The sequence below is a fragment of the Balaenoptera ricei genome, chromosome 1, assembly GCF_028023285.1.
Source record: "Balaenoptera ricei isolate mBalRic1 chromosome 1, mBalRic1.hap2, whole genome shotgun sequence".
Taxonomy (NCBI): domain Eukaryota; kingdom Metazoa; phylum Chordata; class Mammalia; order Artiodactyla; family Balaenopteridae; genus Balaenoptera; species Balaenoptera ricei.
In genome coordinates, this window is record NC_082639.1 from 32,188,971 (window position 1) to 32,216,373 (window position 27,403).

At 51.4% G+C, this 27,403-nt stretch overlaps 1 protein-coding gene across 3 annotated transcripts; it reads right to left on the bottom strand.

Annotated features, from left to right (window-relative positions):
- Positions 1-9,698: 9,698 nt before the first annotated feature.
- HEYL (hes related family bHLH transcription factor with YRPW motif like) lies at positions 9,699-24,610 on the bottom strand. Of its 3 annotated transcripts, none has more exons than XM_059919638.1 (5): positions 24,498-24,610; positions 17,761-17,827; positions 16,605-16,688; positions 15,226-15,307; positions 9,699-12,524 (listed from the first exon to the last, which is right to left on the bottom strand). In XM_059919638.1, the coding sequence occupies exons 1-5, from the start codon at positions 24,575-24,577 to the stop codon at positions 11,866-11,868; spliced, it is 972 nt and encodes a 323-aa protein (XP_059775621.1). In that variant the 5' UTR covers positions 24,578-24,610; the 3' UTR covers positions 9,699-11,865. The 3 variants fall into 3 exon arrangements, with proteins under 3 accessions (XP_059775621.1, XP_059775630.1, XP_059775613.1); XM_059919647.1 differs by lacking the exon at positions 24,498-24,610 and adding an exon at positions 18,107-19,158; XM_059919630.1 differs by lacking the exon at positions 24,498-24,610 and having other exon boundaries at positions 17,761-18,085.
- Positions 24,611-27,403: the final 2,793 nt, after the last annotated feature.

A 27,403-nucleotide genomic window follows, 5' to 3' on the forward strand; every position in this document is an offset into this window, starting at 1 on the left:
ATTTAGGATTAACTATATCATGCTAAACCAAGAATTAAAACTTGAGTATTAACTCACCGTCTTGAGTTTAAAGAAAAAATCTCCATACATTGAGCTTTTTATATAAATATAATTTTAAGAGAACTTAAGGTTCACAATTTTTATAAGTTGGGTTTATTAGATTTATAAGAATGAAACTTCAGGAAGGTTTTGTTTCTATCAGATAAGTGAGGTACTGAAAAAGGAAATCAAAGCTATTCATTTACAAATGCACTTAAAAATGTTTGAAGAAGCAAGTCTGTAAAAAGTCCCTTTAGGAGCATTTGCTAAAATCTGCTAGATTCTCAAACATGATTTGTAGGCTAAATTTTAAAGGTTAAGAAAGAACTAGTGCTTTGAATTAGTAACGTTAATGAATAGAAACGAATTGTGTACTCTCAAAATAAACTTGTAAATAGTCTTTCTGTGTTCAAAAACCATCCTCAGGAAACAGCCCAAATGATCATCAACAGATGAACGAATCAACAAATTGTGCTCCATCCATGCAGTGGAATACTACTCAGCTGTAAAGAGGAAGGAACACCTGATTGACAGAACTTGATGGATCTCTAAAGCATGAGGGGAAGTAAAGGAAGCCAGACTCAAAAGGTTATACACTGTATGATTCCATCTATATGAAAATTCTTAAAAAGGCAAAACTGTAGTGACAGAAAGCAGATCAATGATGGCCAGGGGCTGGGGTAGGAGGAGGTGATTGACTCCAAAGCGGTGGAAGGGAAATTTTTGGGTGACAGAAATGGTCTGCATCGCAATTATGGTGATTACCTGCATGTATACATTATCAAGACTCATCGAATTGCACATTTTATTTTATTTTTTAAAATATTTATTTATTATTTATTTTTGGCTGCGTCGTGTCTTAGTTGCGGCACACGGGATCTTCCTTGCGGCTAGCGGGATCTTCCGTTGCCGCACGCAGTCTTCTTCTCTCTCTAGTTGAGGTGCGCGGGCTTAGTTGCCCCGCAGCATGCGGGATCTTAGTTCCCTGACTAGGGATTGGACCCACGTTCCCTGCATTGGAAGACGGATTCTTTACCACCGGACCACCAGGGGAGTCCCGAATTGTACATTTTAAATTGGTGAATTTTATTGTATGTAAATTACACCTCAATACTGTTGATTTTAGAAAGTAATACTATTCTCGGGACTTCCCTGGAGGTCCAGCGGTTGAGACTCCGCACTTCCACTGCAGGGGACACGGGTTCGAACCCTGGTCAGGGAACTGGGATCCTGCATGCTGCACAGCACAGCCAAAAATAATAATAATAATACTATTCTCAAGGTCACCCCAAACCTCCATATTCAATGTGAGGAATGAAGCAGGATCATCCTCTTCTGTTTATGGTTTTTTGTTTATTTTGTTTGTTTTGCTTTTTTGCAGATCATCTTCTGGAATGGGAAGGGGAATGGGGTTGTGAGGAGAGAGGCCAAGTAATAATGTAGTTGTCTTGAAAAGCTGGAGAGCCAGCCTGGTGGAGGAGCAGGGTGCCCCCTCATTTGAGGTTTCTGATTATGAAATAAATCAAACCATTGACTTTTCTAGTCGGTTGAATGACTCTTTTCTAGCAGGTGTAGGACAGGCAGGAAGTTGGTTGTAACCAAGATTCAGGTTTTGCCTGATGTGTTAATTATCTATTGCTGTGTAACAGTGACCACAAACTTAGCACACTAAACAGTACACACTTATTACCTCATGGTTCTGTGGGTCAGGAATCCTGGCACGGCTTAACTGGGTCCTCTGCTCTGTGTCTTAGGAAGCTGCAATCATGGTGTTGGCCAGGCTCATCTGGAGGCTCTCCTGAGGGAAAATGCACTTTCAACCTCATTCAAGCTGTTGGCAGAATTCATCCTGTGAAGGATGATGGGGCCCTGGTTATTTGCTGGCTGTCGGCTGGAGGCCGCCCCTGAGGCCCTAGAGACCACTCACAGCTCCAAAGTGGCTACTTACTTCATCAAGCCTGGGGGGAGAGCCTCTCCCACCAGTCGGCTAAGACAGACTCCTTTTTTTCTTTCAGTAAGTTGTATCTGACCATGAGCATTGTTTTACAGCTGGAAAGTCCTGCAGTGATCATCCAGTTTAAGCTCAAGGAAATTGAGGTCCACAAAAGTTAACATATTTAACCATTGGTAGAAAAATGAAATTAGAATTTAAATTAATTGATTCCTAGCCCAGGGATCTTTTTAACCACACCAAGCTACTTCCTGTATTTGCTTCATTGTTTAAGTGAGAATGATAAGCAGTCATTACACACAATTCATAACATGTGAGCAAACACTCTCCTTAATATTGACCAATACTCTGCCATTTTGAGTAATATTTAGCCAGTGTAGACAAAACAATGCCAATAATAATAGTGAGTACCCTCTACTTTCTGGGCATGCAGAATTGTCATTGATCTTCACATAAGACACAGTCTTATACAGATGAGTGGGTAAATGGATATATATATATGCAATGGAATATTACTCAGCCATAAAAAAGAATGGAATAATGCCATTTGCAGCAACATGCATGGACCTAGAGATTATCATATTAAGTGAAGTAAGTCAGACAGAGAAAGACAAATTTCATATGATACCACTTATATGTGGAATTTTAAAAAATGATACAAATGAACTCATTTACAAAATAGAAACAGACTCACAGACAACCATAAGAAAACAAACTTATGGTTGCCAAAGGGGAAAGGAGGGGGCAGGAGGGATAATTAAGGAGTTTGGGATTGACAGATACAAACTACTGCATATAAAATAGATAAACAACAAGGTCCTACTGTATTGCACAGGGAACTACATTCAATATCTTGTAATAAACTATAATGCAAACAAATCTTAAAAAGATATATATATATATATATATATATATATATATATATATATCTGAATCACTTTGCTGTACACCAGAAACTAACACAACATTGTAAATCAACTATACTTCAATTAAAAAGTTTTTAAAGAGTGAAAAAAAAAAAGACACAGTCTTATATAAGGTAAGGTAATCATGGGAGCGACCGCCCACCACTTTTGCCACATGATGTAGCTTAAACAAGGGGTGACAATTCTCACATTTGCCATATTCTATTGATTAGAAGCAAGTTGCAGTTTCTGCCCACTCTCAAGGGGAGGGGATTATACAGGAGTGTCGACACCAGGAGGTGGGGTCACGGGGTCCACCCTAAAGTCTGTCCCCACACCTGGTGACTGCAATGGAGACAGGGATGGGACAAGGAGTAAGGGCGTTTGAAGGGGTGATTTTGGACATGAGGGTCCGTGGGCCCTTAGCTAGGAAAGAAGTGAAGCCAAGCCAGTAAATGACCAAGGGCTGGGGAGGGAGTCGTGGGGTGATTTGAAGATCTTCTTAAATTTGAGAGTTTTTACCACAGGAAGGTTGAGGAGAGGGAGGTTGGAGGAGAGTATGTAGTGTCTGGAGAATGGGATGTGTGAAATCAGGATTTCCTAGAGGAGCCATTTTGGGGGATGGTAAGTTCTGTGGGAGTGGGCAGTTAGGTGGTGTCAAGGAGGTCCCTGGAATTGGGGAGGTCTAGATGGTCTCCCTGCTCCCACCCTGGCCCTCTTGAGGTCTATTCTTCACTCCATGACTCCTAATGTGTACATCAGATCAAGAGTCTCTTCCACACTTAACCCTCTACGCCTTCCTGCCTCACTCAGAGTAAAATCTAACACCCTCCCATGAGCTGCCCCCCACCCCCCTCAGACTTTTATCTCTCACCACTCTCCCCCTGCTGTCCACACTCCAGCTACACTGGCCTCTGGGACCAGCCCTTGTTGCTCCTGGCCTGGAACGCCCTGCTCACTGATGGCCTCATGGCTCCCTCCCTCCCTCTAGTGTCTGTTCAAACTGCTCCCTCTGGCCTTCCCTGTCCTTCCTATGTAAAACAGTACCTCTCCCCCATCACTCTCTGTCCTCTCAGCCACCTTATCCTGCTTCCCCATCAAGCATTTCATGTATGTCTTTGTCTAGGTGTTTATCGTCTATCTCCCTCAATGAGAATGTCAGCTCCAGGAATCTGGGGGTTTGTTTTATTCACTGCTGAATTCCAGCACCTAGATGAGTGCTGGGCACATGGTCAGAGCTCCCTAAGTGTTGTTATAAAGCCAGACAGAGCTGCTTTCTGTGTCCTGAGGGGTGGCTGAGTTAATACTGATGGGTCTGAGGCCAAAGCCTTGAGGTGTAAGCCAGGAGCTGTGGTAGAGGCCTGGATACCCCATCTGATGTCTGGAAGGTGTGACACAGAAGATACAGCGCTTGGTAGGCTGTAGAACTTGGCAGTTAAGAGCTATGCCACTTAATAGCTGTGTTACCTTGGGCGAGTTACTTAATTTCTCTGAGGCTGTTTCCTCACCTGTAAAATGGAGATAATGATAGAACCAAAATCTAAACCATGCAGTTACACAGATAAACCCACACTCTGCATGTAAAGCACGTGGTACAGGGCCTGCATATAGTGCATGCTTAGTAGTGATTGGATAATGTTATATTACTTCTCTGTGCCTGCTTACAATCTGTGACTTTCCACTACTGTCCAAACAAGCTTTGCCATTTACTATTATTCTGATCTGGGGCAGATCATTTTACCTGAAACCAGATTCAGTTTCTCATCTGCATAATGGAGATAATAATTCCTGCCCTTGACTCCCTTGACCAAGCTGTTGAGAGCTGTAAGCGAGGTGATGCATGTGAAAGCACTTTGAAATGTTATGTTGCTGTACGATGTAAAGCACCATCACTTCTCGTGCTTGTTGACTGGTTCCTTTCAGGGTTGCTGGAGTTGTAGGCAACGAGTGGTTTGTTAATTGTCAGAGGCTCCAACAGAACATCTGGGGTGCCCGGGATGGGGTGTTGCCACACTGGACTTCCTTGAACAGAGCAGTGGAATCCAGATTTTGCCCAAAGGCCTGAGTCAAACCTGAATTTAAATGGCCTGAATGACAGTCTTACTTCTTTTCACTCCTAGGTGAAGCAAAGAAAAAGAGTCCAGGGAGCCTGGGTGTCTGTCTTTGGAGACAGAGCTCCTGGGCTGGTTGTGTACCTGGCAGCTGGGAAGACAAGAAAGCGTGACAGCCGTCTGGGTCAGGGAAGGTGTGAGCATCTGTCAGTGCCTCCCCAGGTGGGAGCCAGGATGGGGAAAGGCTCTCTGGGCACCAAGTGGTACACAATCCCTCCAGGTAGTGCTGATCATCAGTCAGCTTGGGACTCACTGGCCATCCTAGAGCAACAAACCCTCTTTTCTTACACTGTGTTCCCTGGGGGAATTCTCCAGGGAGCTGGGTCCAGTAGATACAACTCCATTCAGGAGTATCCAACCTACCCCTGTAGCATCAGAGAGTGGTAGGTGGAGCCCCTATACCTGGTTCCTCCAACTCAAAGTAAATTGCCCTCCAGATCATGTACACACACACACACACACACACAAGCCGTGTGGTAGCTACTGATGACTCTGATTCCCACATTCCTCTCAACCTCTCAGGCTGGGAGGCAAGAGTGAAGTGATAGAGACTATCTACCAATACCCATTCACACTCATTTCAGAGAACAGGGCAGAAATGCATTTCCCAGCCTCTTTTGCAGTTTGATGTGGCCATTCATCAAAGATCTCACCAGGGGAATGTGGATGGACTGGACATATATGTGCTACTTTGGGGCCTTAAGGCTTTAAGTCTGTGGCCATGTCTCCACCAAGTCCTCTTTCCCTTCCTGCTGGCTTGAATCCATGGAGACCTAGCTTAACAGTGCAGGGACAATGTTCTAGGGAATGGCAGGGAATCATGACGGAAGGAATCTGGAATGTCTGCATTGATTAGAGCTTCTGGCTGACCTGGAATGTACACCAGGCAGTTAGATGAGAGATAAATAAAATTCTATTTTCTTTCACCCACTGAGTTATTGTTGGGCCCTTTTGTTACAGCAGCTGATCTTTACTCTGACTAGCACAGGGGAGAAGAACATGGCCAAGGTGAAGGCTTCCCAGGCTAACATGAGGGTCCAGTCCACCAGCCCTGTATGACCTGTCACTGAATGGCTTCGGGTTTGTATTACAAGAGGCAGCTGGGGAAGGAAGCCGTGTACTGTATTGGTTAAGATGGAATCAGAGAGACCTAGGTTTTAATTTTGGCTAGGACATTCACTAGCGTTATGAACTTTGGGCGCTTCCACCAACAAATTGAGTATCAATTTCTTCTGTAAAATGGGGATGACAGAACCTACCATTATATGAAATATATATCATCTCATATGATTATATGAGATAATGTAGGTCAAGGGCTTGAAAATGTTTGCTGCTATTAATGAGATCGGGTGATATCCAGACCTGATTTTTCCTGCCCTCTTTCCCCAGGAAGGAGGGAAGGAAGCTAATGTCTTGAGTTTTCCACAAAGTCATAAGATATTCAGTGACTCTTGAATGAATTACAGTCATCCCTCAATAACCATGGGGATTGGTTCCAGGACCTCCCGTAGATACCAAAATTTGTAGATGCTCAAGTCCCTTATATAAAATGGTGTAATAGTCGCATATAACCTTCCGGCATCCTTCTGTGTGCTTTAAATCATCTCTAGATTACTTGTAATACCTAATACAATGTAAGTGCTATGTAAATAGTTGCTGGCTGGGGCAAATTCAAGTTTTGCTTTTTGGAAGTTACTGGAATTAAAAAAAATTTTTTTTGATCCGTGGTTGGTTGAATCTGTGGATACGGAAGCCACAAGCACAGAGGGCCAACTGTACAAGTCCCTAAAGCTTTCAACACATAAATTTTCTTAAGTATCTACTATACGCCCAAAACTAGGATGGGGTTGGAGGACAGAGATGCCCTTGTGGAAATTAAGTTCTGCTTCACTTCTCAGAAAGCAGCAGCCTCTTCAGGCTCATAAGCTGGAGTCCAGTTCACTAATGGAACTGAAATTCACCTTGACTAGGAAAGAGATCCTGATTCTTCACACCTCCTTATGGGGTGCCTGAGCCCCACTGCAGGTGAGTTAAATCATCACCTCTAGGGCCTGGACACTGATATGTTGCAAAAGCATCTAGAGATTTCCAATGAATAGGTGGCACTGAGTCTGAATACTACTCCACCCCAAACAGGAGTTTCTTAAACAAGGTCTAACCTTGGCATTCACCTGGCAACACTTTCCATGGCTCTCACTGCCTACAGGCTGAAGTCTAAACTCTGCATGGCACTCACAATTTGGATCCAGCCTCTTTCCATTAATGACACTAATGGCTAAAATGGACTGAGTGTTTCACTTGACCCAGGCATTGTACCAAGGGTTTTATATGTGCTATCCCATTCACTCGTCACCTAACTTTAGGAGAATATGTCTCGGCCCAGTTTCCTTATTGTAAAATGGGGACATTCTAAGAAAAGCATTTAGCACAGTGTCTGGTATGTAGCTACTGCTCAGTTAACAGTAGCTATTACGGCATCATCCCTGTTCTAAAGATGATAAGGTTGAGGTTCAGGGGTGTTAAGTAACTCTCCCAAGGCCTCAGCCCTGATCAGTGAATAGAGTTGGGACCTCAACCCAGGAAGTCTGGCTTCAGTGCCCAGACTAGCCTGCCTTTCGCTCTGCCACTGAAGGCCAGTGCTCACCTCAGGCCAATTTCCAGAGCTGCCCTCGACGACATTCCCCCCGCGGTTAGAATGCCTCCCTTCGTCCTCCTCCAGGAAGGCTTCCTTCCAGCACTCTCTTCCCCCATGACCCCCCCCTAGGCAGAGGCTGATACCCCTCAGCCTTCTCAACAGACCTCTCTCTCCACTCTCATCCCACCCAACTGTCACTGAGACAGAGGGTGCATCCCCTCAGGGGGACAGAGTTCTCAGCACCTCTGTCTCTGCCATGCCTGGCCTGGCACGGAGCAGACCTCTGCAAAGGTTGCCTGGGTTTGTTGCAAGCCAAATGCATGGGAGAGAGCTGGGCCAAGAGTGGAGAACAAGACCTTCTGGCAGGGACGGACCACCCGTTCTCAGCTGTCAGCATGCACTCCAGAGCAAGCACGCTCGTGCTTTTCTTTGGCCAGAGTCCCTTCACCATTTGCCAGAACTTCCAGTCCCCTGGCCCTGGCTCTCACTTTGCTCTCCAGCCACCCCCCTAAAGCTGGCCAGCAGGAGATTCACCCCTAGAGGAGCGTGTACCATCCAACAACATGAGTCTAGAAGATTCCTCACCTCCCCCAGTTCATTTATTCAACAAATATTTATTGAACGCTGACGTTGAGCCAGGTACCGTGGTTGGCACTGGATACAGGGTAGAGTGCAAACCAGGCATGGTCCCTGGCCTCACGGAGCTTACGTGCTGGTGGGGGAGCAACCAACAAGTAAATACACAAATGGATGTGCAATGGTAATTTCCATATGAGAACAACAACAAAAAGATAGAGGACGTTGAGATAGATTCAAGCCCAGTAGTCAGGGAAGGCCTCTCTGAGGAGGTGGCATTTATGCCAAGGCCTGAGGGTATGAAGATCTCAGCCTGCAAAGGGTAGAGGAAGAGCATTCTGGGCAAAGGGCACAGCATGTGCAAAGTCCTGGAGGTGGGAATGAGGTTGGAATGTGGAAGAAACGAAGGAAGGCCAGGGTGGCAGAAGCACAGGGAACAAGATTGGGATTGGCAAGAAAGAACAAGATTGGGATTGGCAAGAAAAAAGCTGGAAGTGAGTTTGGGACCAGATGAGGAAGAGCTTGGTAAGGATGTTAAACCAGAGTTGATGTGATATGGTTTGCGTGTTTAAAGCTCTCTCTGGTTGCGTTGAGAACTGATTGGCAAAGCAGGAAGGAAGCAAAGCGACCTTTTGGAGGGCAGTGATCTGGGGAGAAGTGATGTGGCTAGACCAGGGTGAAGGCTATGGGATCAGAGAGAAGTAGATGGACTCCAGAGATATTTAAGAAGTAGAACCTTGCAGAGGTTTCCAGAAGAGCTAAAGAAAAAAAACTTTATTGAATGTCTGCGACAACCCCAGTGATGGGGTGGGAGTCAGGGGCATCAGAAAGGCTTGGGAATATAAACAAAGATATGAGTTCTCAACCACAGAAACCAATACACACAGTCACCTTCCCCCACACAATCTCTCAGGGAGAATGCACCTAAGAGCAACTAAGATGCTCAAAGTTCTGGGCCATTTCCACCTCATTCAACCGTGTCAACTGGTTCTTTTGGAGTTGGGTATTTGAAACATGAAAGTGTGTTTCCCACCATGAGTAAATGTTGGATTCTTGGGCTAGGAAGTGGTCAAACTGCAGGACTGGAGCGTTGACCTGGTATCTTGGGAGCAGTGAGCCACCACCTGCAGTGGCCAGGGAGGAGGAGAGTGCAGGGGAGGAGGGGGAGGGGAGAGTGCAGGGGAGGAGGGGGAGGGGAGAGTGCAGGGGAGGAGGGGGAGGGGGAGAGTGCAGGGGAGGAGGGGGAGGGGAGAGTGCAGGGGAGGAGGGGGAGGGGAGAGTGCAGGGGAGGAGGGGGAGGGGAGAGTGCAGGGGAGGAGGGGGGGGAGAGTGCAGGGGAGGAGGGGGAGGGGGAGAGTGCAGGGGAGGAGGGGGAGGGGGAGAGTGCAGGGGAGGAGGGGGAGGGGAGAGTGCAGGGGAGGAGGGGGAGGGGAGAGTGCAGGGGAGGAGGGGGAGGGGAGAGTGCAGGGGAGGAGGGGGAGGGGAGAGTGCAGGGGAGGAGGGGGAGGGGAGAGTGCAGGGGAGGAGGGGGAGGGGGAGAGTGCAGGGGAGGAGGGGGAGGGGAGAGTGCAGGGGAGGAGGGGGAGGGGGAGAGTGCAGGGGAGGAGGGGGAGGGGGAGAGTGCAGGGGAGGAGGGGGAGGGGAGAGTGCAGGGGAGGAGGGGGAGGGGGAGAGTGCAGGGGAGGAGGGGGAGGGGGAGAGTGCAGGGGAGGAGGGGGGCGGGTGGGGAGCGCCGTTCTTCCCGCCCCTTGTGAAAAAGGTGAAGTCGGTCTTTGCCTTCTGCCACCTCCCTCTGCCCTCCCTCCCAACTCCTGGGAGCCTGCTGACTGCCTTCCCTCCCTCGCTATTTCCCTCTATCTCTGTCTGCCTCAGGAGCACTCCTGGCCAGTGACCCACGCCCTGAAATGACACCTCCTCACTGCTGTACACACAGATGGGTCCAGGAGGAGAGCAACATCTGATCCAGCTACCTCACACTGAGGAGTAAAAGAATTACTTTAGTTCTTTATCCCTCCTTGAGGAATTTGCCTCCTCAAAAGAGCTTTCTGGGTCATTTAAATGATCTCTGCCCTCCTACCCACTTCTCTGAAAGGGCCCTTTTCCCCCAGGGCGTTTGCAGACTCTACTTTTTGAGCTCGTGGAGTCTCCTCAATGCAGCCTCTGGGGAGGGTAGTTCCATCAAAGGATGGGAGTGGGAGACTCTTCCAGGGGTGACCTCAGAAGCATTTAACAACCAGTGCAGAATAAGCACCAACGACTTGCCAGCTGGAGGGCCCCACGGCCTTGGGTCGGCAGGGCATTAACCAGCACGGGGTCCTGGGAGAAAAGCCATGTGGTGGGAACACTCAGGGAAGCAGGTCTGTCAATGAGCACAGAAGTGTTTCTGCATTCTAACAACCATGTGGCAGCACTGGGCTGGCTGTGTGTCGCTTCTGGTCTGCCCCTATCTTGTCCAGTTCCTGCTGTTCCACTGGGAAAGGTCCCTGGGCCATTTGTTCCCTCTGTTAGAGGGAAAATGACCTGGGCTGAAGCTGGGTAACGCCATGCATGGCCTTTGAGCAGAGCCAGCCGCGTGGAATCCCGGGTGAACAGGATCTCAGGCCCTCGACCCACTGTGTGACCTTGAAGGGCCGAGCTGCCTCTGACTGTCCTTCCCCTCGCCCCTCCTCGCAGTTATTTTCGTCCAGCCTGACAGCCCTTGGCGGTCCCAGCAGTCTGCGCCCCGTGAGTCGGATGCAAAACAGGCAGCACAAACGTCTGGTGCTGAATCCCAAGAGGATTCCTCTCGGGGGCGCCATCACGTGGGAACATGGCCTCCGCACTGTGCATCCGACGGGACCACAGGCCTGGAGGACGCTGGCCGTGTGGTAGGCAGAGAGCTGGGTTCTCTGTGGCTCAAGCCTGGCTCCTGTCTGGGGACGCCGTCCGAGGCCTGGTGGTGAGTACACCCTGTCACGGAGCCCGGAGACCTCCCAGCTGTGTGCAGGGAACTGCTGGTCAGCTGGAGGGTAGGTGTCAGCAGCTGACAAGAGGGCAGGAACGGGCCCTGCTGGGCTCCCAGTCCCCAGCCTTGGCCGTGGCGGACAGCAGGTCTGTTCTGGGTTCATTGCAGTGGGCGGGAGACAGGTGGGCTGGGGCAGACAGGGTTCCCAGGAGACCTCTTTGCGGCCCCTGCGTGGTTACTGTCTCAGGAAGTGAGACAGACACTATGTTCCGGCCCCTGGGGGTCTGGGAAGGCTGCAGCCAGGAAGTCACTGCTCTTGGCTGGGGTCTGATCTCTAGGGGAGCAGCGTGCCTTAGGTCATTGTGCCTTTTAGGTTAAAGCGTTGTTCCCCAACCTGAGATTAATGCCTACTGCCCATGTGTCCTGGAGCAGGAGAGGGGTCTGGGTACAGCTCTTGGGGGGCTCTCCTGAGACTCATCTCTCCAGGGAAAAAATGAGACCAAGCTTCTGAGATCAGAATAGCCCCAGGAGAAGCTGGGACAAGCAGTGAGGAGGGGAGAGGGGCCAAAGGAGAAGGGGGACTCTGCCGGGTGAAGAAGACACCTTCCTATATGAACCAGTCCAGGAAGCAGAGCAGAATAGGCAACGCCATTTTTAGAGCTCCTGGAAAAAGAACTCTCCTCATTCCTGGGGGCAAAGCCAGCTCAGAAAGCCCCAACTTCAGTGATTTCAGAGACCCAGGAGTGGCAGAGCACAGCTCCTGCTGGCCTCCCAGCTGCCCCCTGGGAAGACCCAGGAACAGCCACATAAGCAGGAGACCCCACAATGCCAGGAGGGGCGGGGGAAGAAGATCGCAGGAGGGGTGCCATGTGGCTGCTCCTGGCAGCCCTGCCACTGGGGGGCAGGGGTGCAGCTGGCCTCTCCAGGGGGCGGGCCCTCCGGGTAGAAGATGCCCCTCGACTGGGCAGCAAACTCCTCCGGGCTGGCAGGATGGTGCCAGTGGCTCTGCGCAAGGGAGTGGTTCTGAAGGCCGGGATGGGGTAAGCCAGAGAGGAGGTGCTGGGGAGGATGGGGCCGGGCACTCTTCCTAGGATGGCAAGCTGGCTGCTCGGGGCAGATAGCCCTGGACAGCTATGGAAGAAGGACCAGGGCCAGGCAGGAAAGGCCAGGGGGCCAGCGGGCGTGGGTGAAGGTTCCATCTCGGCTGCATAGCTGTTGAGGTGGGAGAGAAGGCGAATCCGCACCGGGTCTGCACGGCTGCTGGGCCCTTCCAGGACCCCCAGGTACCTGATGACCTCGGTAAGGCACTCCCGAAAACCGATGCTCCGGAAGTCGACTGCCAGGGCTCGAGCATCAAAGAATCCTGCAAAGTGAGGCACGATGAGGGCATGCCAGGCAGGAGACAAGCACTGAGCCTGGGGTCAGACTGTCTGAGTTCTGGACCTGCTTTCCCCACTCACCCCCTGGGTGACCTTGGCCATGTCACCTCACCTCTCTGAGCCCCAGTCTCACCATCTTAAAGTGGGAATAATCATCCCTACTGGGGTAGAGGGGGTGGAGTGTGCGGACCAAATGAGTTCACTAAACTATGAAGCATTATAAAATGTAAAGTGTTATTTTCATCACCATTCATGATGAACCCAAAGAAGGAAATCTGCGGCCCAGATAACTTCATTTAAATAGACACTTGCCAGATGTGTGCACATGGAGGTGTGGAACAACCCTGCCTGCTGATGGGGGCAGATGCTGGGAGGTGGCGGCAGCAGCCATCAGAGCTGGGAGACTCCTTGGAGAGGAGAGCATAGGGTAGCAATGAAGCATGAGGTCTTCGGGGGCCAGCTGCTTGACCATGGACTTAACTAGCGCCCTGACAAGTCTCAATCTCTCCATGCCTTGATTTCCTTAGCTGTGAAATGGGTATATAACAGGCCCTGCCATGTACAGATGGGAGGGCGAAATGAAATGGTGCACAGAAATGCTTAACAAATGAAAAGTTAGCTATCATTTATATGACTGGTTTGGCCCCAAAGGGCAGTCTAGAAAGCAGGACCCCACTCTGGTCCTCAGCTGCTGCCCTCAGGCCAGGGACCCTGGCTTTGGCTTGATTTCAGTGTGGGATGACCGGGGGGACCGCCTGCAGAAGTATTCACATTCTCACATCTTCTCCACACTTGCCTGTCTCTCGACCACCTTCTGGGTAAAGACAGAACAGCCCCAGTGAGCACTGGCTTCATGATCATGGTAGCAAATATCGGGTCCCTGGTTCACGGCTGAGGTCCCTACAGAGGAACAGCTTGGCAGGAGATGATGTTTGGAGCCAGGCCTCCTAGGCGGTGAGACCTGGCTCTGCTGTTCCCCATCACCTTTCTCTGTTCACTGTTCTTTTTTCACTAACATTTGCTGAGTTCTTCCTAAGCACTTAATTTGCATTAGCTAATTTAAACCTCATAAAAACCTATCATTATAACCATTATGGGGCAGTGGTTAAGAATCCTCCTGCCAATGCAGGAGCCCTGGTCCAGGAAGATCCCACATGCCACAGAGCAACTAAGCCCGTGTACCACAACTACTGAGCCTGCGCTCTAGAGCCCGCGAGCCACAACTACTGAGCCTGCGTGCCACAACTACTGAAGCCCGCAAGCCTAGAGCCCGTGCTCCACAACAAGAGAAGCCACCGCAATGAGAAGCCCGCGCACCGCAACGAAGAGCAGCCCCTGCTCTCCGCAACTAGAGAAAGCCCGCGCGCAGCAACGAAGACCCAATGTAGCCATAAATAAATAAATTTATATTTTAAAAAAACCCTATCATTATTCCCATTTTAGAGATAAGGAAACTGAGGAATAAAGAGCTTAAATCATTTGTCCAAGGTCCTAAAGCTAGTAAGTAGTAAACTCAGTGTTCAAATACAAAGCCAGCGCTCTAAGCCAATTCTCTGTCTTCCCATCAGCCCTCAGCCAGAAAAGGTCGAGGTTCTTGTGAGAATCAAATGAGATAACATTAGAGAAAGCATTTGGAAAACTATAAAATGCTGCCCAAATATTAGTCACTAGTTTTCTTTTAGTTGGATAAATATAAATGTAGCTTGAAATACCTCCCCCATTGGTTGATTAGAGACAGTTCCCACTGTTGGCTGTGCATTCCTTTGGCACAAGTTCTCCAAGTGACCACCTGCAGCAGGGTCATCGGGTGTGTTTGCTAAACTGGCAGATTCCTAAACTCCAATCCAGACTTACTGCCTCGGGATCTCTGGGCTGTGACCCGTGACGCTGTCTGCCCCTACATGACACTGCTGCCCGCCGAGGCTTGAGAGGCACCAGGCTGGGCTGCTTAACATGCAACCATCCCCTTGAGGGGGATGGTTAAGTTAAGGCTTCAAGACTTAAGTCTTTGGAGCCAAGGTCAGTGGAGCTTTCAAGGTTTCCCAATTGTGAAATTACCAAAACACACAGAGCGGCTTCAGGCAGACAGAATTTCCATCTGTCCAGAGTTCTTTTAAAAGCCACAGTTCCGTGACTTTTTTGTAGTGGACTAGCTCGAAATAACAGAATGCGTTAACATTCGCATCCTACTAAAATCCCACGACTGATCTTCAGCGGTGAGCGTGACATATCCTCCCAGCACTGGCAAGGACACAAGAGCTCAGAAGCGTAGACCAGTGGGTCGGCACACTAGTGAAGCGCTGTGGCTAAAAACCTCAGGCGTGTCCCTCCCACTGGGATCACAGTGAGAATGAGCTCATTCAGGCTGATGCTTAACGAGGCCCTGGGGGCAGGGAGATCAGTAATCTGTTGTAGAAGAGCTCCTCCAAAGTTCAAGGCTGGAAGGAGTGGAGTTTATGAAAGGGCTAGGACACATGGAGACAATAAAAGCGGAGAGGGCAATGCCAAAAGAAGAAGAAAGACAAGCTTTGCGAACGTTCCACCTGGATCTGCTTCAGCCCCTCTGTGAACTGTGAGCTCCGTGAGGGCAGGGACCACGTCTACTTTGCTCACCAAAGTATCCCCAGGGCCCAGGCCCCAAATATTGGCTGCAGGAATGGTTCCAGGAAAGTAGAGCATCAGTACCTGTCCCGCCAGTGGCGTGGAGCATTTTCAAGTGATCTACCGTCATCTGCAGGACCTCGGCTTTCTCCAGCTTGGAGGAGCCCTGTGTGTACAGAAGACAGAAGAGTGGCGGCCTTCAGCTGACCTCTGTCGCCCACCTCCCCCGCATGGCGTCGTCAGCACTCACGACCTCAGTTTCCTCCTCCTCCTCCCACGCCACCACTGCCTGCAATAGGGCTTCTGCTTTAGCCAAGCCCACCAAATCTAACCCATTCTCTTCAGTTCTCATTTTAGCCCACCTGTCCACCACATTGCTGACCATCCTTCTTGAAAGCCCTCCTCCCCTGCTTTCTTGCTCTAACTGTCCCTTAAGACGGTGGTGTTCCCAGTGGGTGATGGCTGACTTTTTTCTCGCTCTGTGCGCTCTCCTCAGAGGGTCCCCTCTACCTCCATGGCTTCAGGCACCATCACCAGAATGTCACTCCTGCATCCTCACCTGCCTCCTAGACCAGCTTTACCGGGAATCCAACTTCACACTCGCCACACACACCCAAGATCGGGCTCATTGTCTTATTCCAAAGCATCTGCTCTTCCTCCATTCTCTCTCTTGAGGAGTGTTTCCGAAGCCTCCAGCATCACCTGGTCTCCCAGGTGAAACCTGAGGGTCGGACTCTCCATGTGAGTCCCTTGAAGGTAGGTACCAGGTCTAGTTCATGGCTGGACTTGTGAAGGTTTTAGTGAATGTCTGTGGAATGACTGACTTGTTCTCCCCAGCAGAAAGGAAGACACAGGACCTATGACCGTGCCTTGGCGCACACGGTGAGAATCTTCGAGGTTGTCTGATTGATTCAACTGTCTGACTCCCCACTGGAGTCCCTCCACCCCAGCATGTTCAATGACAGAGACTTCACTCCCCAAGCAGCCTGTTCTACTTTCAGATAGTTCTGGAAATGTCAGTAGTGCATTAGTGCTCTACTAATGTGCAGAGGGATAGGGCACTTTAGGATCACAGTAGTGCAGAGGGATAGGGCACTTTAGGATCACACAGTCTGTGTCCAGTTCCGCTCTGCTACTTACTAGCTGTGTGATCTGGTATAAGTTACTTCACCTCTCTGTGCTTCAGTTTCCTTACCTGTGCAATGTGCATAATAATCCCTACCCTTCAGGATCATTCTGAGCATTCAGTGCAACCGGATGATGGACATAAAGCCACAACTCCTGAGACACCTCAGTAAATATGAATTTCCATCCCCCTTATTCTTGGCCATCAACAGATATCAGTAAATGATATCACAGCACTTCAGGCAGCTGCCACCAATCGATAAGAGATGCCGTGAGAAGTGAACCTTATCTGCCACCCGCACAGCATCTCCTCTAGCACATTCAGCAATGTCACATACCTGCTTCTCAAAGGCAGTGGGGACCAAGCGCCGCAGTTCAGAAAGGCTGCTGTTGATGCGGTCCCGGCGCCGTTTCTCTATGATCTAAAAAACAATGATGAAACAAACAAACAAAAACCAAGTAGGCACTTCATCACAGTTTCCAACACACCTTGACGGGCACTGGCTCATATCTTCCGTCACAATATTTTTGTCAGGGAGATAAATCCATTCTTACATTATGGAAGAGGAAAACGAGGCTCAGAGAGGGGCAGGATTTGCTTAAGGTCACACAGCAAGGAAGTGCAAGGTTGGGACTAGAACTCAGATCTCTTGTCTTGATCTAAGGAGTGGTATTCAAAACGTTTAACCACTGATACAGCAGGGCACCAACCAATTAGAACAGGAACACCAGCCACAGCACTGGAGCAGGTCCTGGAGGCCCCTCCTGGGCCAGGGAGACCCCTTGAGGTGCTGGGTCATGAGGTCTGAGGAGTCCCAGGCATTGCTCTCTCCAGCTGGGAAGGCCTTTCATTCCCACAAGCTCACTCTCATCTCACAATACTGGTAGCGGAATACTGATAGCAGGACAGAAATTGCAACACCCATTTTACCGATAAAGAGAACGAGGGCTGGGTGGACGTGGCTGCTTAAGGTCTTTTGGTTAGTGAGTGGCAGGGCTGGTCTCTGCCAGATTCTGGTCTCTGCCAGATTCCGGTCTCTGGACTCCCAGGGCAGAAGCACAGCTGCATCCTGGGGGAAAAGTAGGGCCAAGAGCAAGGACGGACTCCCCCTTCTTCCGTCCCCCTTCCCTACCCCTCAGCACACTAAGAGGGAAGGAAAGTTCTGAGCTCAGAGAGAAGCAGGGGAAGGCTGGAATAAATGATAATGGCTAATTGTGCGTCAGGTTCTGTTCTGAGTGCATTACATTAATTCACTTCAAAACAACCCTTTGAGGTAGGTACCATCATTATTTCAGTTACACAGATGAAAAAATGAGGCACACAGAGATTAAGTGGCTTGCACAAAGTCACCCAGCTAGCTACTGGCAAAGCTGGGACTTGAACCCAGGCAGGGCCGCTTCCCGGTGGTGTTTCTGACCAGGGTTCTCTGCGCCAGGCCCCTGGGAACTCAGGGCAAACATTTGTCTGACAGCTCTGCTGAGATACGCACTCACCCCTCTGCGTTTCTTCCTGGCTTGCATTTGTGAAGGGCTGGGGGTGGACAGCGGCCGGGCCATCTGGCTGGAGAGGAAAAGAAAGGCTGATTTTTCAGAGGACCATCTCCCTGGCCTGGGCTGACCTCGGAGGCCGGCTGTGGGCGGGCACAGACCCCTCCCAGGCGGCCGAGGTCTCCCAGGCCGGGAAGAGGCACAGGGCAGGCGTGGGTGGGGACGCCTTCTCTCCCCTTCTCCCCGGGGGCTCATTTCTCCCCGGGCCAAGTCCTCCCCTGCACAGAGCTTCCTGCCCCAGAGTCGCCGGAGGCTGGGGCCATGGGTGGGGGGCCTTGGCTCTCGCCCGGACCTGACCGCTCGGCCTTGCCTCCTGCCCCTCGCCCCTCGCCCTCGTTGCGCTGCCACGGCCGTCGGGGGAACCGCAGCCCGGCCGCCCGGCTCCTGCAACCCGATCCCCCGGGCGGGGCGGGCGAGGGCACGGGCGGCGGCAGTGGGGCCGGGCCTGCGGGTTAGGTTTCAGAGGGAGCCGCTGGGAACGAGCGTGGAAAGAACAGATGCCGCCGCTTCCCACGGGCCGGGCCCGCCGGTCGCCCGCCCTCCACCCGGCCTGCAGCTGCCGCCTCCTCCCACGCTGCGCGGCCGGGGCGAGGGGGAGGCGACATCTGGGTCACAGGGCCCTCTCTGGACTCTCGGGACGTGGCCCCAGCCTCCCCAGAAGGCTCCAGCCCTGCATCGTGTCAGGCCTCCGGTCCCCGGGCTTGGCTGAAGGATGTATGTTTGCTGGCGACCCAGGAGTTCCCATCACCGGGAGGAGGCTCAGCCCTCTGGGGTTTTTCCTGCCCAGACTGACCAAATCCTCCTCAGCCCAACTGCTCGCCCTCTTAATGTTTTCCCGCTTCAGAGGCTCTCTTGGAATGAAGGAGATTCTCTGGGTTGCACTTAGGATCATTCACTTGGCCAACACGCCAGAGGCCCCACTCAGACTGAGGGCTGGACTGGATGCCCTCAGCCAGGCCCCAGCCCTCCAGAGCCCAGCTCCCATTGGAGACATCACAGCCACAAATAACTTCAGACAAGGTGACTCCCCTGCTATTTCAGAACGCGAAATGCCACACATCTGAACAGGAACCCAAGAGCTTGCCTCCACCTCTCCTCTTCTGCCTAGGTTCTCATCTCAGCGAAGGTACCCATATCCCACTTCTGCAAGGTGGACACCCGGCCACCATCTTTGATTCCTCCTCTGTCCTCACCTACCCCATCAAAACCTGCCCATTCCATGTCTAAAATACATCTCACAGCCGTCCCCCTTATCTCCACTGCTGATCTCGGGACCAAGCCTCCATCATCTTTCTAGACTGCAGGAGTCTATTACACCCGCTGCCTCCTACAAGTGGGCAGAGTGATCATCTAAATGCAAATCTGATCATGTCACTCTCTTACAGGGCCTTCCCAATGCTTTTAGGATCAAGGCCACCATCTTTCAGGTAGCCCAGCTGGCCCCTGTCACCTCCTAGACTCAATTCTCTTTTGCTCTGTGCGCTCCAGCCTGTGAATGCACTAACTCCTTCCTGTGGTGGCACATACTGTTCCCCTAGCCCGGAACTCTCTGGTCCACTCCCTCTCCCCACCCCCAAGCCCCAGCCCCTTTGCCTAGTAACTTCTACCACCTTTCAGATCTCAACTCAAATGTCAACTTCCAGGGGAGCCTTTTCTGACATCGCCCCTCCCACTTGATACCCCCTCCTTTACACTATCCTAGCATCCTGCATTCATAGCATTTGTGCCCATTTGTTGCTTTATATTTATATGATTATTTGATTAAGGTCTATCTCTCCATCGTCTGTAAGTTCCATGAGGCCATGAACCATATCTGTCTCATTCACAGTTGTACCCAGTACTCAGCAAGTGACATGACAGAGCTCGTGGTTGAGCTCCTCCTCCTGCCCTCATCTTTGGCATCACCGGAGAACACAGAGGTGAGACCATAAAATCTATGTCTTGGGACTTCTCTGGTGGTGCAGTGGTAAAGAATCCGCCTTCCAATGCAGGGGACGTGGGTTCGATCCCTGGTCAGGGAACTAAGATCCCACATGCCTCGGGGCCACTAAGTCTGCGTGCCACAACTACTGAGCTTGTGCGCCTCAACGAGAGAGCCCACGCGCCGCAAACTACAGAGCCCACGCATCCTGGAGCCCACACTACACAACTAGAGAGGGAAAAACCCGCATGCCACAGCTAAAGAGAAGCCCGTGTGCTGCAACGAAAGAACCCGCATGCCTCAACCAAGATCCCACGTGCCTCAACTAAGACCTGACGCAGCCAAATAAATAAAAAAATATTAAAAAAAATAAATCTATGTCTGAGGCCTTTGTGGAATGGGGGCATATGTGGCTGACTGGGAGGGTCCCAGCCCACGTGACGACCCTCCTGGCATTAGAGGTTGGATCATTTTCATCAACTGCTTAAAGAGATAAGGTTGCACGGGAGACCAGATCAACATTTGTCAAACCTACTGCTATGTCCCTGGCTTCATCTAGCTACATCTGGAAAAGGATATCTCCATCCAAACATCTGGACAAGAATGTAAGAGGCCTATGAAAGCTTGTGGGAGGGATGGGTCAGCAAGCTAGATCCAGGGCTCAGGTGGCCAGATCCTGAGATCTGTAGGGCAGCTTGTTTACAAAGCTTCAGTCTGGACAAGCCACAAGAGCCAAGGTCTACTAAGAAACACGGCCTTTGTCCCCGCAGCCTGGATAATGTGTCTCCTGGGGTATCGGGTTACCACTGCTCACGTCACTGCCTCTCAGCCTGATCCCTCCTCAGGGACCATCTGTTGGAGGCTGACACACCCCTTTCAGAGCGTGGCAGCTCAGCCACCCCTTTTTCCACTCTCCTGGTTCTCTGCAGTGCTATCCCTCTCCCCCCACGCCCGCATCCCACAGGCAAGCCTCACTTCACAGCTTTCTCGGCATCACTACATATACTTCCCTCCTTTGAGGGGAAGCCCCATTTTACAGATGAGGATGTTGAGCACTGGGGAGGTAAGGCAGCTTGCCCAGCCTACGCAGCTGCTGAGGAGCAAAGCCAGCATGGGAATCCACATCTTCTGGCTTCAAATTCAGCATTGTTTTCCCTCCTAATTCCTATTTCCTGTCTGTCTGAATAGCCCTCCAGTCCCCTTAGCCTTAAAGCTCCCAAGAGCTCAGCCAGAGCTAGCTCTTTTCCAGGCTGTGATCTGGCCCTGACATTGGGAGAGGGTGTGAGAGATTCTTGTCTGAGAGTCTGAAAATAAGGCAGATTTTCATGGACCCAGAGAAGATATGTTGACCCCCAAGATCTGCTCCATGGGCCTCAAGGGGTCCCTAGCCAGAATGCTGGGGTGGTCTCTTGGGGGAGGGGCAGCTTTCCAGGTGGTCTGGCTGCTAGACCTGACTACCCTCAGCGCTCAGCCTCACTTCCTTTTTGGGAACTCCCCCGAGGAGCCCTTGCAGGTGACCCCACTCATTTTCCATCAACCAAAGGCAGAATCACAATGTCTCCAATGAAGGGCTCTCAGAGAGCACTGAGCCCACCTGTAAAATGAGGAAGCTCAGAGAGGGGAAGGGATCTGCTCCAGGCCACACAGCAAATTAGAGGAAATTCCAGAACTGGAGCCAAGTCTACTGGCTTTTCATCCAGTGCTCCCCATACAGTCATCGCCCCACCATGTACATTTCATAGCCAGTACTTTTTGTTCTAGAGAGCACTTCCATGTTCACTTGTCTCATTTATCATACAATGAGTTAAGTATATTATTGGGCCATGTCACACTTAGGAAGAATAATCACTTGATAGCTGGAGTGACAGAGACACAAAGTCCAGTCTTCAGATGTCCAGGCTTTTCATTAGACCGTGCTGCCTCACGGACAGGGCACCCTCCAACTGAACGGCGACCCCTTAGAGAGCACCTTTCATTGGAAGTTGCCTTGTGCCAAAGCAGGGAGCTGTGTGCCTTAAGTCCATTACCTCATCAAAGCCTCACCCTATGAGGTAAGGTATTAGCATCCCCATTTCGTAAAGGAGAAAATTAGAATTCAGAAAAGGGTGGTCACTTGCCCATGTTCATGGTGGCGAGACTTCAAAGGCCACCATGTGCCTTAAGTGACCCACAGACCCTGACCCAGTGCCTGACGTGGCAGGTGCTCATTAAATTTTTGCAGAGGGAGGGGGGAGACAATATTCTCAGTTTGGACCCACATGTGTCAGGGGGCTATGTTCAGATAGGAGCTCTGAGGGTGATTCCCGTATATGGGGCAGGACACTGCCACCAGGCAGATGCCTACAGTGGCAATGGAACACAACCCGCTCTTTACTCTTACAGGGTGGGGGGGATTTGCACCCTGCCTCTGACCCTGGGGAGGCTGGCTGCTCCAGTCCCCTGGCCCTTGCCAATGTTCATCTGGCCTTCTTTGTCCATGAAGCTCTTCTTCTCTGAGAGTTCCCTGAGGGCAGAGGCTGAGCAGGATACATCTGGGCCCCCCACGCCCAGCCCAGGGTCTGGGCCACAGCAGGCATCGTTCAGCGCTCCCTGAATTGAAGCATTGATGTCTGCTGGGGGGAGGGCCCTTTGGTGAGTGCTACAAAGAGGGGTCTATAAGTCGGCCTCTGCCAGATGTCCAACTGCTTCTCTCCTCTGGGGGGGGGGGGTCTGCTTGCCTAAGAATCTAGACAGTCTAAAAAAATGGGCTCTAGTTGAAAGGACAAAATGTATAGGAAAAAAACTGCCTACTGATCCTTTATGCCAGAGTCCAAATGCCACCACCTTCAGGAAGCTCTCCCTGCACTTTTGGTTGTGAGTGACCTCTCCCTGCTCAGGTGCCCTCACAGCCCACAGTCTATCTCTCCTTCCATCTTCCATCCAGTCCATGGACTTTGTGTGACCTGGCAGGTCACTGACCAGGCTGCAAATTCTTGGAGGACAGAAGGCAGCTCCAATCAGCCTAGCTCTCTGACACCAATTTCATGCCTCTGATTCATGAAGACCCAATGACACTGAGCTTGAGACACCTCCCCGCCAACCCCCCACCCCATAGTGCTGGGCCCTTCCCCTGCTCCTAGCAGGCACAGACTCAGAGAATTGATTCTCTAAAGAGCAGTTTCTGCTAAACAATTTTAAAAGGCTATTAAGTTGCATAGGGAATGCTATTATATACCCCAAAACCTCATGGACAGGAAATTACCTCCTATTATAAGCTAGAAGGAGTTGGAAGCTGGTGGCACTTTACTGGGACTTGGGACTGAGGCAGGATCCCCTGGTCTCAGAAAACTGGAGATCACTGAAAGTATGAAATACCCTCAAAAACATCCCTAAGAATGAACTGAATCCCCCTTTCAAATCTATTCTAGAGAGTCAGGTTTGGATGAGCCAGGAGGGACCAGATAGGCTTCCTTTTCTCACTCCCTGTTCTCCTTTAGTTTACTGATGAGGAAACAGGCTCACAAAGGGAAAGCAATGCCCCAAGATCACACGGTAACTTGGTGGCAGATTTGGGGCTGGGACCCAAGTCTGCAGACTCCCAGTCAGTCCCTGCTGCTCTTTCAGGGTTCTGAGTATCACATATTGGGTGCTTGATACTACTTAAGCATTTGCTACGTGCTGGGCTCTGTGTGAAGCCCTTGACACAGGTTATCTCATCTGATTTTCCTAATTATCCTATGAGGTCAGTTCTATTATTTATACCCATTTTGCAGATGAAGAAACTGAAGCTTAGATTGTTCACAGAACTGGGATGTAACAGAACTTATACAAGTCCAGTTTGTTCTATAGGTTTGAAGCAGGGTCAGAAAACGTACCAAGAGTTGAAAGATATTGACAGCAGACTGGTGCAGTAGAAAGAGCACTGGAATCAGAGTCTAGGCCCTTGCAAGGACCATGGGCAGGTCAGCGATTATTTTCTTCAATATTAAAACCTTAATTCCAAAGATTTTCTTCCCCTGGAAGTTTTATGTCTGTCTCTGTGTGTGTGTGTATGTGTGTGTGTGTGTGTGTGTGTGTGTGTGTGTACTATATGAAAAGTGCACCCCGGCTAGGGTAAAATTAAGAAAGTATGGTTACTCTTCATAGTCACTGCAGAGTAGTGACTACTCTACTTCAGGACCAGGGGGTGTGATACCAACAGTCCATGAGGGTTTCCTAAGATCTTCAGGGAAAAGCCCTCCCTGGCGGCGCAGTGGTTAAGAATCCACCTGCCAACTCAGGGGACAGGGGTTCGAGCCCTGGTCCAGGAAGATCCCACATGCTGCGGAGCAACAAAGCCCGTTCGCCACAACTACTGAGCCCACGTGTCACAACTACTGAAGCCCGCGCGCCTAGAAACCCATGCTCCACAACAAAGAGAAGCCACCGCAACAAGAAGTCCGCGCACCGCAACGAAAAGTAGCCCCCGCGCAGCAACAAAGACCCAACGCAGCCGAAAATAAATAAATTAAAAAAAAAAAAAGTCCTCGCCAGTAGCCTCACTTGGACAGAAAGAGATCTCCAATCGGACCTCAGACCCCGAGCTGAACTCTCCCTCCATCCCAGCATCTCGAGCACTAAACGGCCGAGAGCGCACAGGATCCCGGGCACTCGTGCGCGTAACGGTGGCGCCACACCTGCGTCTACCCCGGTCGCTCCAGGACTGGCCCCGCGCTCGCCGGCCCGTCGGCTTGCTCCCCAGCCTGCTCGCCCCGGCGCGCACCGCGCCCCCAGCCCGCCTTACCTCAGCTCGCCCTCGTGGCCCACGTCGATGGGTCCGTCGGACTCGCTGTCGGAGCCGCTCGGCTCCCGGGGCCGCTTCATCGTGAGCGCGGGCTGCGTGGCTCTCCGCCCGGCGGCGCGGGCGGCGAGCCGGGAAGTCGGGCCCCGCCCCAGCCCCGCCCCGGGGGCGCAGCCACCGCCCTTTCCCAGGGCCCTTTCCTGCGTCGCAGCCCCGGGCGCCCCCTCGCCCCCTCCGTGACGCGCTGGCCGAGCCGTGGGAAGGCCCCAGGCCGTCGCCGCCCCGCCGACGGCTGGGAGGTCCGGCTCCGCTCCCTCGGCCGCCACGCGCTGGGTGGCCTTGGGCAGGTGCCTTTGGAGGCCTCCGGGGAAGCCAAGGGGTCCCCGTCTGTCCGTGGTTCGCCCCGGGGCGCTGTCAGCCTGTGGAGGCGCTGCTCCGCTATGCCCCCGCCTCTTTAGAGGTCCCCTCGCCGGCTCCTGCCTCCTGGGGTTCTGGGGGCGGCAGACACATCGGTTTGGGGAGGTTGGTGGGGTGGCTGTGGCCTGATCCTCGGCCAGAATTCTCTAGCAGCTTCTCCCAAAGGAGTCAGAGCAAGTAGAATGTGGGTGAGGGGGCCATGCCCAAAAGGGATGGCCGAAGTTGTGGCTGCACCACCTGCGCAGGACCGGCTCTGGCCAAGGTGCCTGAAGACTTGTCTTGATCGTGGGTGTCCCTGGGAATTAGTTCCCAGTTCACCAGAGGCAGAGCTGTCCTGGGAGGCCAAGAGTGCCTGGAGAGGGCCTATTCCTGAAGCTGTTGCAGGGCCTCTGAAGGGGGTGGGTGGCACCCTCCAGCCTCCCTTCCTGGGACCCTCCTCCCCCCTACAACAGACCAAACTGTTCACTAGGTAGGGGCTCCGACTCTGGGGCTCTGCCCTGCCCCTAGGGAGGGAGACTCAAGGAAGATTCTGAGATACACCTGCCATCCTCATGGGCCAGTGCCTCAGAGAGACCCCCCAAAGCTCAGAAGGAAATGGAATGGGGGCATCCTGGAAGGTGGTCTAATGAGCTGGAGGAGGAGATGGGAAGGTGGTCTCCATGTGGTGGGTCAGAGACGAAGTCTTTCCCTTTGACTCACCCCCCAGGACACAGAGGAAGCCATCTCCTCATTTGGGAGAGTGGGGTTAGTCATCTGAGAATAACTGCACTTTCACTCCCACTGTAAGACCTGCTTGGGGACACTTGATTATGGTGGTGGGACAGAACAATCCCGTGCCCCCTTCCACACATGTCCACAGACACTACCACGTGGCCAAGTATACGGACACATAGGTATAGACATGCATGGGTACACAGCTGGCATGCGCAGTCAGAACCTGCAGCTTGGACTTCCTCAGGAGGCCCTGGTGTTCACCCCAGCCATACCTATGGACTCTCTTTTTCCAAATGCCCTCAGCACTCACATAACTTCCATGGACATGTACCAGTGGAGTGGAAACCTCAACCAACACAGAAGTTGTGCAGTCCATGCACTCTGCATTCCCTGGAAAAGCAGAAATCAGCCATGTTGCCCAGAGATCTGCCCTGCATGTGACCGAGGTCACAGGGACTGGCAGTGGAGCAGATTTGCAGGGGAAGGTCAAGCTCCGTTGTAGGTATGTTCATGTGAGATGCCCCGGGTCATCAAAATGGAGTGCACAGGGACTTCCCTGGGGGCACAGTGGTTGAGAATCCACCTGCCAATGCAGGGGACACAGGTTCGATCCCTGGTCCGGGATGATCCCACATGCCGTGGAGCAACTAAGCCCATGCGCCACAACTACCGAGCCTGCGCTCTAGAGCCCACGAGCCACAACTACTGAAGCCCGCACATCTAGAGCCTGTGCTCTGCAACAAGAGAAGCCACCGCAATGAGAAGCCTGCGCACTGCAACGAAGAGTAGCCCCCACTCGCCACAACTAGAGAAAGCCCGCGCGCAGCAATGAAGCTCCCCCCAAAAAAAGGAGTGCACAGATAAATAGGAGCTCAGAAGAGGCTTCGAAGATGAATATTTAAATTTGGAAGTCATTAGGTAATAGGTGGCACTTAAAGCTATAGGAGTAGATTACCCAGAAAGAAAGTGTGGATGGGGCCTAGCTAAATAGCTAACGCTTGGTAAGCACTTATTATAACACCTGAAACTGTTTTGTAAGTATTAACTCACTTCATTCTCAACAACTCTATAAAGTAGTAAAATTATTATCATCCCCACTTTGTAAATGAGAAAAAAAGGCACAGAGAGGTGGAGTAACTCTACAGAGGGTAAATGGAAGGGCTGGAATTCAACAAGGCAGTTTGGTTCCAGAGCCAAACCACTAGACTTTACTACCTGTATAGCTCTTAAACATCAGGCTATAGTATCTAGTACTGAGCCTAGAGCTGTGCCATCAATACAATAGCCACGAGACACATGTGGCTACTAAGCACTTGAAATGTGCCTGTATTGAATTGCTTTGTTAGTAAGTGAGATACACACCAAATTCAAGAAAGAAAGAAAGAGATAGAGAGGACGGAGGGGAGGAAGGAAGGGAGGGAGGGAGAAAGGGTGAGCTCTCATTTATACTTTTCATATTGATAACATGTTGAGATTATAATATTTTAAAAAATTAATTTATTTATTTATGGCTGCGTTGGGTCTTTGTTGCTGCGCACAGGCTTTCTTTAGTTGCTGTGAGGGGGAGCTACTCTTTGTTGCAGTGTGCGGGCTTCTCGCTGCGGTGGCTTCTCTTGTTGTGGAGCACAGGCTCTAGGCGCACGGGCTTCAGTAGTTGTGGCACGCGGGCTCAGTAGTTGTGGCTCGCAGGCTCTAGAGTGCAGGCTCAGTAGGTGTGGTGCACGGGCCCAGCTGCTCCGCGGCATGTGGAATCTTCCCAGACCAGGGCTTGAACCCGT